The 12862-nt window shown below is 35.4% G+C and overlaps 1 protein-coding gene and 1 pseudogene across 2 annotated transcripts; both read left to right on the top strand.

The window, feature by feature from the left end:
* The first annotated feature begins 1373 nt into the window (after positions 1 to 1373).
* Positions 1374 to 8492, top strand: LOC111456004 (exportin-T-like). Of its 2 annotated transcripts, none has more exons than XM_023097694.1 (16): positions 1374 to 3440; positions 3562 to 3651; positions 3766 to 3855; positions 3961 to 4065; positions 4274 to 4333; positions 4610 to 4672; positions 4764 to 4859; positions 5014 to 5178; positions 5772 to 5945; positions 6071 to 6136; positions 6248 to 6346; positions 6487 to 6633; positions 7483 to 7675; positions 7760 to 7803; positions 7909 to 7996; positions 8276 to 8492. In XM_023097694.1, exons 1-13 carry the CDS (start codon positions 1713 to 1715, stop codon positions 7570 to 7572), a joined length of 2973 nt encoding a protein of 990 aa, XP_022953462.1. In that variant the 5' UTR covers positions 1374 to 1712; the 3' UTR covers positions 7573 to 7675; positions 7760 to 7803; positions 7909 to 7996; positions 8276 to 8492. The 2 variants fall into 2 exon arrangements, with proteins under 2 accessions (XP_022953462.1, XP_022953461.1); XM_023097693.1 differs by lacking the exon at positions 8276 to 8492 and having other exon boundaries at positions 1374 to 1507; positions 1701 to 3440; positions 7909 to 8220.
* A 1456-nt stretch (positions 8493 to 9948) lies between these two features.
* On the top strand, positions 9949 to 12347 carry LOC111456337 (annotated as a pseudogene).
* The last annotated feature ends 515 nt before the right edge of the window (positions 12348 to 12862 follow it).

The following is a 12862-nucleotide window of genomic DNA, read 5'->3' on the forward strand; positions in this document are numbered from 1 at the left end:
ATAATTTAGGAAAATTAAATAAAAATGCTTGAATCCTATTTGGCGCTCGTTAGTGGATATCGCTTACGTCGGCAAATATTTATCTCTTATTATTATATTTTTATTGTAATTATCGTCATAGTTATTTTAAACGAGTTTGACAATTTCCTCAATTTTAAAAATATTTAATTGGAGACTAAAATTAATTTATAAAATATAATAGATTATTCCAAATTATTTTTAAAATCCTTGATTAGTGACACATTAACAAAAAAAAAAAAAAAAGTCAACTAAAAAATTAAATTATGTTTACTTTTGTGTTGGAAATTGATGATAGATAATTTAAGGTTTGGTTTAATAATTATTTTGCTTATTTATTTTTTAAATTATTAAAAAAAAAAACAAATATATGGAGACAACCTTTACTAATTTGTACTCATTTTTTAAATTATTGAAAAATGGTTATTTTAAAATTAATTTGAAAAGATATAAAAAGGGTAGTATTGGAATTTCGAGGTAAATCGATCCGGATTTTAATTGTCAAATAAAAAGAAAATTTGGACTTTTCCAATTGGGGGAATGTAGGGGCTAGCACGTGCCCGATCGCTTTGCAAAAAACCACACCACGTGATCGGGTGGGCTGTCTATGAAATCACTTAACTTGGCTCGAGGCAAGTTTAATATACTTTTTATTTATATTAAATTATGAAAATTAATTAGATATTATTTAGTAATTATATAATTCTCTCCGTTAAAAAAAAATATATATATAATATAATAATCGTTTTTCTTTTATTTGTCTATGAATTCGTGAGCTCATTCAGTTATTGGGCCCAGAATCTTCAATAATGGGCCTACTTGATAAAGCCCATCAAGTCCCAACAGACTAGAACTCAAAATTACTAATTTACCCTTCATAATGCAGGACTGGCGGATGGTACTTTGGTCAATGGCGGTCTTCCCATGAGCAATTTAATGACTAATTTGGCGCGTGCATGACATTTTTTGACAATCGCGTGAGGATTATTCAGTTATATCATGTGGAGTTATATTCCGAGAAAAGGGAACACGTCGGAAGTATTTTTTTAATTGCCAACTTTACCCTCCTTTTTTTAAAAAAATATTAATTAACGCTAATCCGAATTTCCAACCATTATAATCTCACTTTATTTTGTTTAAAATCAATTATTTAATTAAATAGTTATTTTATTTTATATCTTAAATATTATATTTTATGAAATCTTGGAGGATTATATGAATTAGAATTAAAAAAAAAAAAAACACGATTTATCCAATTTTTTTAAAAATATTTATTATTTATTTAATTTCCGCTGGGACGATAATTACAAATTATCGTATAAATTGGCAACTTCCTCCAAATCACAAACCCTAGAGGGGAGAACAGGAAAAGAGAGGGAAAAGGGAAGGAAAAAACGAAAACGCCCACGAATTAAGTTCCATTAGAAAGCTTCCTAAAACACTACGCATTATAAAGATCCGTGAATTGATCTGAATCCATTAATAAAAGGTAAGCTTTCTGAGAACTTAATCTCGATCTCTCTCACTGCTGTTCTTCACTTCACATCACAAACCTCACAAAAACCCTTGAAGAATTTTTGTTCCTAATCTGGCTTGTTCTTTATGTAATCGCTGGTTTGCAGTGATTCTGCATAAGGTATTGATAATATCTTTTTTGTTTGATTTTGGGCTGTGGGTTTGAGGTTTTAAGCGCCATGGATGACTTGGAGAAAGCAATACTTATCATGTTTGATGAAACGAGCAATGTGGATTCCAACTTAAAATTAAAGGCTAATGAGTATTGTGATAAGGTCAAAGCGGAATCGGCAATATGTAGTGTGTGTGTTGAGAAGCTTTGTTTTTCGAACATGGTTCAGGTTCAGTTTTGGTGCTTGCAAACACTTCATGAGATTATTCGGGTTCGTTATCCGTGGATGAGTGTCGATGAGAAGTATTTCATTAGAAATTCAGTGTTTTCCATTGTGTGTTTGGAGGGTATTGATGAGAACCACGCACTTCGAATTTTACGGTGTCCTGCTTTCATAAAGAACAAGCTTGCTCAAGTTTTGGTAACATTAATTTACCTCGATTACCCGTTAAATTGGCCTTCTGTTTTTGTTGATTTCTTATCTCATTTGAGAAAAGGGCCCGTGGTGATTGATATGTTCTGTCGGGTTCTGAATACATTGGATGATGAGTTGATTAGCATGGATTACCCTCGAACGCCTGAGGAAGTGACAGCTGCTGGGCGGATTAAGGATGCCATAAGACAACAGTGTGTCTCGCCAATTGTTGGAGCTTGGTATGACATTTTGTCTATGTATAAGAATTCTGATCAAGAATTGTGTGCAAGTGTGTTGGATGCGATGAGAAGATACATATCTTGGATAGATATTGGGTTAGTAGTAAATGATGTGATTTTGCCATTGTTATTTGAGTTAACCTTAGTTGATGGGCTGCTGGAACAACTTCGTGGTGCTGCAGCAGGGTGTTTACTGGCAGTTGTTTCGAAGCGGATGGATCATCAGGCAAAACTAACCCTGTTGCAGAGTCTACAAATAAGCCGGGTTTTTGGTCTGGTTGCTGCTGAAGATAGTGACTCCGACTTGGTTGCAAAGGTAGCTAGCTTACTTACAGGTTATGCCGTTGAGGTTTTGGAGTGTTTTAAACGTTTGAGTTCCGAAGATTCGAAGAGTAATTCTTTGGAGCTGCTAAATGAAGTTTTGCCGTCTGTTTTCTATGTATTACAAAAATGTGAGTTGGACTCTGCTTTTAGCATTGTGCAATTCCTTTCTGGTTATGTTGCCACCATGAAGAGCCTTTCTCCACTGACGGAGAAACAACTTCTTCACTTGAGTCAAATATTAGAAGTGATCCATGCACAAATCTGTTATGATCCTGTATACCGACACAATCTTGATATCCTAGATAAGATTGGGAGAGAAGAAGAAGGTAGAATGGTGGAGTTTAGGAAGGATTTATTGGTACTTTTACGTAGTGTGGGTCGTGTAGCACCTGATGTAACTCAGTTGTTTATTAGAAGTTCAATAGTAAGTGCTGCTGCTTCCTCATCAGATCGAAATGTTGAAGAGGTAGAAGCTTCACTTACACTTTTCTTTGCATATGGGGAATCAATCAGTGATGAAGTATTGAGAAATGGAAGTGGACTTATTGGGGAGTTGGTGACAATGCTTTTATCCACACGGTTTTCTTGCCATTCTAACAGGCTAGTTGCACTTATATATTTGGAAACAATTTTTCGATATATAAAGGCAGTGCAGGAGAATTCTCAATTTATTCATTTTGTTTTGGCTGCCTTTCTTGATGAAAGAGGCATACACCATCCCAATATCAACGTTAGTAGAAGGGCAAGTTATCTATTCATGAGGGTTGTGAAGCTTCTAAAAGTGAAGTTCGTTCCTTACATTGAGACAATTTTAACGGTATAAATCCCCTCTTTTATTCAAGCACGTTTCAACTTTTGAAACTTTGTATTCCCTTGTAATAGTTCACACAACGTTGGGTATCCCTGAGTTAGCTTCTGTCGTCATGGTGAAATTTCAGAGTTTACAGGATACCGTTGCACGATTTACAAGCTCAAATTTTGCATCAGATGAACTTTCAGGGTCTGAAGATGGAAGCCACATATTTGAGGTTCCCCTTTTACTCATCTTTATATGGTTTAACGTTTATTCCGAGTGCATGCATGGGCATATAGTGGTGCTTTGTTCTGTTCTTTGTTTGCATACCTAATGTATTTGTTTACAGGCAATTGGTTTACTGATTGGGATGGAAGATGTGCCACTGGAAAAGCAATCTGATTACTTATCATCTTTGCTCAAGCCTCTTTGTCAACAGGTTGTCACTAATTTGCTAGTATAATCTTTCTTAAATGTTTGGATCTCTTATTTTGGGTATATTTATTATATAAATTTGGAGAAAACTTATCATGCTTTAATCTAGGTTGAAGCGGTGCTCATGAATGCCAAGGCATTAATTCCAGAGGAGGCTGCTGCAAAGATTACTACCATTCAGCAAATAATTATGGCCATTAATGCCCTCAGCAAGGTCACTTTCTTTAATAACCTCTCTCTTGGGAGCAACATTTTTATCTCCCACTTTTTTCGTTCTTTGGATATAGTATTTTCTTTTTTTTGAAACGTGTATTAGTGTGGATGGTCTCTTTGACGTCTCTGTAATAGAACAATTTTTTCATCCAATGAGTTAAAGATTTTCTCAACTCAATTTTACCATTCTTCCTTTTTTGGTAATCCAGGGGTTCAATGAGCGGCTTGTCACAACAAGTCGTCCTGCAATTGGTCTGATGTTCAAACAGGTTAGCTTCCATGACCTTTTTTTTTTTTTTTTTTTTTGCCAGTTTTCAAACTCGGAATGAAGAAACATATGTAAAACCACCTATAAATAGTGTCTTTCTAGCTGATGTTCAATTAGATTAATAGGCTTGTGGCTAATCGATTCATTTTGCTAGCATTTTTCTAGCTTCTATTGAGGATTAAATGGAGAAAAATATGAATTAAACTGCCATTCATTGAGTTATTATTACTTATCAAGTAATCATGTACCAACTGACGCACAATCTTCTTCAATTCAGACATTGGATGTTCTTCTCCAAGTCCTTGTTGCATTTCCTAAAATAGAGCCTCTGCGGACTAAGGTACAGGGTTAGATATAGATCCTTATAGGTACTTCCTTTTCCATATTTTATAAGCTGCATCGGCACTGATGTTAGTTTCTTTTGAATTAAGGTCCTCTCTTTTATACATCGAATGGTGGAGACTTTAGGTGCATCTGTATTTCCGTATCTTCCAAAGGCATTGGAGCAGTTGCTTGAAGAGAGTGAGGTACTGATAAACTCAGATTCAGTTGGCATTTGATCCATTTAGTAAATCTGATAAAAGGAGTAATCAGAGACACCTTTGTTTTTTGAGTGAAGCTTGTTCATTTTTATTATGTAATTATTTTAGAGCTTGAATTCGATTGCATGTTTTCTTGCAGCCGAAGGAGATGGTTGGTTTCCTTGTGTTACTTAATCAACTCATCTGCAAGTTCAGCACTTCGGTCCATGGCATTTTGGAGGATGTATTTCCAACAATTGCTAGTCGGATATTCAGCATTATACCAAGAGATTCAATTCCTTCAGGGCCTGGAACCAATATTGAGGTACTCTTAATGAATTCTTTAATTCTGATTTTTTTTTTATATTTATTATATCATTAAATGGCATCTTCAAGATGACACTGGGTTTGGCATCAATGCACCTTTTGTGCATTTCAAATATGGCAAGTGATTTGGTTTCTGCTCTCATGTCACTGTTTTGACAGTGATGTACTAGAAAATAAATTCTAGAAATCTTGGGATGGTCTTTCTTTCAAAAAAAAAAAAAAAAAAAAAAACTCTAAATGGTAAATGGTTAAAAATTAGGGTACTAGCTTTGATAGGAATCCTTCATTACATTGTCTGAAGTGGAACCCAAGTTGTACTTCTATGCAACATTTTTCATGTGTTATATTGAGGTGTCCATGTTGGAATCAGCATTTTAAATCGGGTGATTTGGCTTTCGTTTTTTTTATTTTACTTGGTAGTTGTTAATGCTGAATTTACACTGTAGCAAATTGAATTTATGAGCATATGTTATCTGACCTCTGTTGAACTACTTCGAGCATAAAACTTAATTCTTCAATGGTTTGCTTTCAATTTGATGAAGAGAGAATTTTCCATCCTTTATCTTATGCAAGGCCCTTGTGTCATTGTAGGAAATTCGTGAGCTACAAGAGCTTCAACGAATAGTCTATACGTTTCTTCATGTGATCACCACGCATGATCTATCTTCCATATTTTTATCCCCTAAAAGCAGAAGCTACCTAGAACCAATGATGCAGTTGCTTTTAAATACATCGTGCAATCATAAAGATATTCTTGTTAGAAAGGTATAATATTGATTTCTGTATTTGACAGCTTTGTATGCTTCAGATTTTATTTATTTATTTATTCTTTTACTTTTTCATGTATGTATTTGGTTGTCTGAATCTGATCATTGTTTTCTGTGATCTAGGCATGTGTACAGATATTCATTAAATTAATTAAGGACTGGTGTGCTCGGCCATCTGGAGAAGAAAAGGTAACCGTACCCCTCATGCGTTCCTTGTTGATTACGTGTCTTTTCTCTTCCTTGAAAAATATGAACACCCTCTTCTTAACATGTTTTACTACTTTTATGATTTTGAATCAGGTGCCTGGCTTCCAAAGTTTTATAATGGAGGGCTTTGCAACAAACTGTTGTTTGTACAGTGTGCTTGACAAATCATTTGAATTACATGATGCAAATACTGTGAGGATGCTTTTCCGAATTATGTTTCATTTATTATTGAACCCCAAGAATAGAGTTGCATAATATTATATGGTTGAATATTCTATTTGTTATATTTTCTGTTATATACATTATTTATTGTTCGTTTATTTCGGATGCAGCTAATTTTGCTGGGAGAAATTGTAGTGGCCCAAAAGGTTATGTACGAGCAATTCGGGCAGGATTTTCTTGTACATTTTGTATCGAAGGGTATTTTAACTGCACACTGCCCTCAAGATTTGGCGGAGCAGTATTGCCAGAAGTTGCAGGTACCTACTGGCATCATTTAAAACTTCGTTTGACACGTATCGGAAAGGTTACTTAGTTGAAACTGTGACCATTTATATTTGCATTTTTAATTGTTATTTGATATTTGATATAATTATAAAATCTGGGTGATTCATGCAAGTCACTTCTCTACTTGTAATGTATGATAGATTTATGGTGTTTCTTCATGAATAAAAAAGGAGTAATGAACCCAGATGTCTTTCTGGCTGATATGTTCAGCTTCAAACACTGGTTTCCACATGCTTAAATATTACATTTCTTTTGGAATTACTGACCTCAAATGTTTCATGTTTTTGGGGTGTTTATGTGAAATCGGTTGATCGATATGTAAACTGTCATGAAAAAAGTGAAAAGGAAAACATAACGTAGATGACTTTTGTAAGGATATCTTATGGTTGGGAGGGTGAACAAAATTTCACTTCAAGCACGTTTTATATGATGTTTATTGGGTTTGTTATCTGTTCCCTGATTTTAAAGTAATATCGTTACTGACGGGTTAGATCAAGTGGTCAAATCCACCTAAAGTGGTTTGAGAAAAAAGAAAAATCCGCTCAGTTATGCATTTATGTATTTGTTTTATGAATGAGAAGCGCGCTAAAAACACAATAGCCTGGTATAGGGTATTTATGCTTTAGTGAAGTGCGTGATATATAAACACATAATATTAGAAAACTACTTGAAGTATAAGATAGAGTAATCCAAGGGTTGTCTGGCTATTAATGTCTCAAAGTTCATGAACAAGTGTCAACAAAATTCCTGCAAATAACATTTCATAATTTTAGCCTAAAATGATGACCAGTTTTCGTATTCTGATGGGTTCTCATTTGCAGGGTAGTGACATCAAGGCATTAAAATCGTTCTACCAGTCGCTTATAGAAAGTTTAAGAGTTCAACAGAATGGAAGCCTTGTTTTCAGATAGCATTGCCTTCCCACTTAGATGAAATAAGTTGAACTATATTTCCTGAGAACTCCATTTTCTGGTGCTTGCTCTGAAATATGATCTGCAATTTTGTTCACCTAGGGTGAGAATGGATTTCACAGTAATCTACTGACTAGATTCATATCAAGATTATTTCTCCATTGACGTTATTTCGATAATCTTGTAGGAACTATGCTGTAAATACGTTCTCAGCGGTACTAAACGGATGAGGTATTTCTATCATCTCTATGTTCTTTTCATTTTACTTCCTGAATGGATATTACCATTAGAGTTGGCTCATTCTCTTCTTTATATCTCTTTGTTTTGCGTTTTCAGTTGTACATTGCCTGAAAAGATCTTATCAACCACAGATAGTTCAGTCAAATTTGGTTCGAAGTGGATCTACTCATTTACAAAGATCATGGTATTTTTTTTTGTCCATACCATTTGCTTAGTTCGTGTATTTTCTTACAACTTTTCGTTCGTTACAATACGTTTTACGATTATTTTAGACTCTATCAATTTTGTTCCTTGGTTTCTGGCTCTGCACCACTGGATTAAGCCTTATCAATTCAGATTTTTGTATATTCTGGTCAAACATTAGCAGCATTTGTCATCATGAAATAAAATATAAAGTTTGAATTTCAAGTTCAACATAGGATCAACCTGAAAATCCAATCTCCTCTTCTGTTTTTAATTGCAGACATGGAGGTCTTGTTTAAACGTCGTTTTTAATATTTCGTCGGTGACGCTCTTCAGCCCCCGGGTTGATAAATACGTTAGATTTGGTGTATAAGAGTCTGAAAAATGTGAATTGAGACCAGGTCTGTACATAAAATAACAGGTATGATGTCTCGGCTAGAAGAAGTCACCTAAAGGTACAGTATTATTAAAGGGAAGCCAAGACTTTGACTTTGCAATCGCTTTCTGATGACTGACCGACTAGTAGTCCCCTTTTCCTCTGCTTTTTTTTTTTATTCTCTCATGAACCCTCAAAGCAAAGAGTGTTTGACACTTTTGATTAAAGCCATGATTGAAGGTGAACATTCTTTTTCACCTCATAAGTACTTTTTTTACCATGATTGATCGCCACGTTTAGAAGTGATTTAATAGCGTTATATGGAACTAGCGTTTATGGAACGAGTAACACTTAGAAGAGATGCTTTGTGATAAAGCAATTGAGTTCTTTTTTTCCGAGTGCAACTACAAGTGAACTCTAGTCTTTTCGTCGAGAGCTTTATGTCATATATCATTGAATTATGCTCAAATTGGACTTATGTCATTTTGCTTTTTGTTTTGTGTAGAGTTCGAACATTAGCATCTAAAACTTTCAAAATGTCTATTAGGTATATGATGTATTTAAAATGTTAAAAAATTATTATTATTATTATTTTCCGTTTTAGAACTCAGACTTTTAGATATTTTAAAATTTTAAGATATTTTATCATTTTATTTTCAAATTATTTGAACTTTCAATTTTATTATTTTAAGTTTTTATTGGACGGAGTATGATTTTTAATTAATAAAATAAAGGATTTTTAATTAATAAAATAAAGTTTAGGATTAAGGTATTTCTAATTATTGCCTTGAACTAAAAAAAAATGGTATAATTTAATGATAAACTTTATGTTTTGGCATAAAATTAAAAAAGGGAAAAAAATATAAAATTTTGTGGTTTTCATCGTCGTTAAAAGGTAGTCTTTGTGTTCAGACCCAAGTTATGTCTTTACAATTCTATCACTGTTTCAACTGAGGCTAAAAGCTATACGTGGACTTAACATATCTTCAATTTCTTGTTTCAAGTTATTTGCCTAATATGTTTTTAAAGTTGATAAAATATGTTCGTTCTTACTATGAAATTTACTGTCTACTGTAATAGAAATAATGGGCCTTTACAACAATATGATATTATTATCTTAAACAATCATCCGACTCATATTCGCTAGAACATATTACAAGTTCAATAGAGCTCTATTGTAGATCTTCACTATAATCGTATACCTTCGAGGCTCATAACTTTTTTGCTCGACGCGTGAGTCATTATGAATACACCTGCAAAGATTCTATTGACATGACTATGGTACCGCTTATAGGAACAATAGAATTTCACAATACTTTGAATATATACTCTCATAATTTTGTTTTCGGTTTTTGTAAAAGGCCTCATATCAGTAGTGATATTGTTTGTTACGTGTATGCCCAAATTCTTCCCCTTAATTAACCAACGTAGAACTCGACCATATACTTTAAAAATGTGAGTTGACTTAACCATTTAGACCCCAATTCTTGAGACACCATATAAACCCATGGATTTGTCCCCAAATTTATGTGTAAAAAATCAAAATCCTCCAAGAACAAAGAACTCTTCAATAAACTATGGGTTTGAAAAAGGCATTCCCTTTGAAACATCTGCTACCCAATTGCTTGAAGCCAAAGAAGCAGCTCACAGGGGCTGCTGAGTATCAAACTTCAAACAAAATCTCCCTTAGAAGAATCTCATCACTTTCTGATATGAGCGTTAGATCATCTCTCTCAGTCATTACCCATCTTTCAAACTCTTCCAACGCTTCAAATCTTCAAATTTTCACCATTAAAGAGCTTACAGAGCTCACTGGAAACTTCACCAAAAGCAACTATTTGGGTGAGGGTGGATTTGGGCCTGTGTTTAAAGGCTTCATTGATGAGCATTTCAAGCCTGGTTTGATGTCCCAGCATGTGGCTGTCAAGGTTTTGGACTTGGATGGCTCTCAAGGCCATAGGGAATGGCTGGTGGGTATCTGTTCTTGAAGCTTTTGGGTGCCATTTGTGGGTTGTGAGTGAGTTTTTGGTGTGTTTTTTGCAGGCTGAAGTGTTCTTTCTTGGGCAATTGAGACACCCAAATGTTGTTAATTTGATTGGGTATTGCGTTGAAGATGAACAGAGGGTTCTTGTTTATGAATATCTTGAAGGAGGCAACTTGGAGAATTTGTTGTTTAAAGGTGACTCAAGAGGCAGCTCTGTTTTTTATTTGGTTCTTTTTGTAATGGATCTAATGATGTTTTTTTGTGTTTAGATTGTTATGTTTCGAATTTGACGTGGTTACAAAGGATGAAGATTGCATTAGGATCGGCAAAAGGGCTTGATTTTCTGCACAAAGTGGAAAGGCCGATCGTTTTTCGGGATTTCAAGGCTTCGAATATCTTACTTGACTCGGTAATGCCACTCTCTTCTTAATTAAACTCTCTGAGAGATTCACAATAACTGCTCGAGCCCACCGTTTGCAATATTGTCCTTCTTAGGCTTTCCCTTCTAGGCTTTAAAACGCGTTTGCTAGAGAGAGGTTTCCACACCCTTATAAAGAGTCCAGCGTCCTCGTTGGCACTTGTCCGGTGTCTGGTTCTTATGCCATTTGTAACCACTTAAGTCCACTGTTAGCAGATATTGTCCTCTTTGGACTTTCTCTTTCGAGTTTCCCCTCAAGGTTTTAAAACGTGTCTTCTAGGGAGAAGTTTCCACACCCATATAAAAATTTCAGCATCCTCCCTGGCACTCGTCCAATGTTTGGCTTCGATACTATTTGTAACAGTCCAAGTTCAACGCTAATAGATATTGTCCTCTTTGGACTTTCCATTCTGGACTTCTCCTCAAGATTTTAAAACGCGTTTGCTAGGGAGGGTTTCCATACCATTATAAAGAGTGTTTTGTTCCCCTCTCCAATTGATGTGGTATCTCACAATCCACCCCTCTTCGGGGACCGACGTCTACACCCTTATAAAGAGTTCCCCTCCCCAATCGATGTGGGATCTCACAATCTATCCCCTTCAGGGTCCAGCATCCTCGCTGATACTCGTTTGATGTATGGCTCTGATACCATTTGTAACAGCCCAAGCTCACCACTAGCAAATATTGTCTTCTTTAGACTTTTCCTTTCGGGCTCCCCCTCAAAGTTTTAAAACACGTCAGTTAGAGAGAGATTTCCACACCCTTATAAAGATTGTTTCGTTCTTCTGTCCCATCGATGTGGGATCTCACATTGACATAACTAAAAACAACACGGTAACTTATATCGTCATTGTTGTCGTCTTCTTTCAGGACTATAATCCCAAGCTTTCAGATTTCGGGTTAGCTATAAACGATCCCAATGAAGACGATACACATATATCGACCCGAATAATGGGAACTGAAGGTTATGCAGACCCAGTATACATCATGACAGGTTCATAACTAGCCGTTAAATAAAAAAGAACTCGCAGCAGTCATATCTGATCAAACTTCTGTTTTTTTAGGTCATTTGTCAACAATGAGCGATGTATTCAGCTTTTTGGAGTGTTTCTATTGGAGTTGCTAACGGGTCGACAAGAGTCGCCCGAGCCGAGAACGGAACTTGGTGGCTTGGGGAAAGCATCTCTTGAAAGATCACCACAAACTTGAGAAGATCATTGATCCAAGGCTGGAGGGGCTATACTCAAATGAAGGGGCTAAAAAAGTGGCTGCAATAGCTTATAGTTGCCTTAGCCACCACCCAAAATGCAGGCCCTCAATGAGCTCAGTGGTTAAGGATTTGGAGCCTGTTCTTAACATGAAAGAGTTCTTAACTGAGCCATTTGTGTATGTTGTCCCAAGTGAAGGGATCGAAAGGGAAGACGATGTAGAGAAGAAGATGAACATAGACGTCGAGATGGGATGGTAAGAGAGCGGAGAGCCGTCGTCGGGATCGAGAAGGTTGCAGCCACAGGCTTCCGATACCGTCGTCGAGGTTGAGATCGAGATCGATAGCATTGTTGTTTGAGTTATAGTTTTACTTTTAAAGATAACACGTGTATCAAAATTAAACATGTTTTTGCTTGAAATAATTCTACGTGAGGTGATTTCTTAAAAAAATTTATAGTAAATATGTGAATGAGAACAAAACGTGTAGGAACGACCCTCGGGAAAATGAGATGTAAAATACGAATTCCAAATCTTGATATAAATTTCGGGCATAGGGTTAGAGATGTCGACGGAATGAGGACGGGGAAGCGATACTCATTCCCATCCTGCCACCTATTTCATTTCTCACATTGCTTCTCCATTTTTGCGAAGATCGGGACGAAGATTCATCGCGAGAAATTCGTGGGGATCGAGTTTTCATTTTTCAATATAATATTTATTAATAAATTATAAATAAAAAAAATACTAATAAACTAATAAAGTAATGTAACAAGCTAGTTTTTTTTTTTTTTTTTTAATAAAGTGTTAAAAATATATTTATATTAAGTGGGAATAGAGAAAATAATTATGTCCCTGACTCCCTTTATCTGACCGAAAAAAA

This window comes from Cucurbita moschata, unplaced genomic scaffold (genome assembly GCF_002738365.1).
Source record: "Cucurbita moschata cultivar Rifu unplaced genomic scaffold, Cmos_1.0 Cmo_Scf00018, whole genome shotgun sequence".
NCBI lineage: Eukaryota > Viridiplantae > Streptophyta > Magnoliopsida > Cucurbitales > Cucurbitaceae > Cucurbita > Cucurbita moschata.

Bases quoted from the DNA above. Each gene is read 5' to 3' on its own strand.
- LOC111456004 (XM_023097694.1), top strand. From the start codon at position 1,713: ATGGATGACTTGGAGAAAGCAATACTTATCATGTTTGATGAAACGAGC. The intron at 5,946-6,070 runs GTATAATATTGA...TCTGTGATCTAG, and splicing joins AAGATATTCTTGTTAGAAAG to GCATGTGTACAGATATTCAT. The intron at 6,347-6,486 runs GTGAGGATGCTT...TTTCGGATGCAG, and splicing joins AATTACATGATGCAAATACT to CTAATTTTGCTGGGAGAAAT.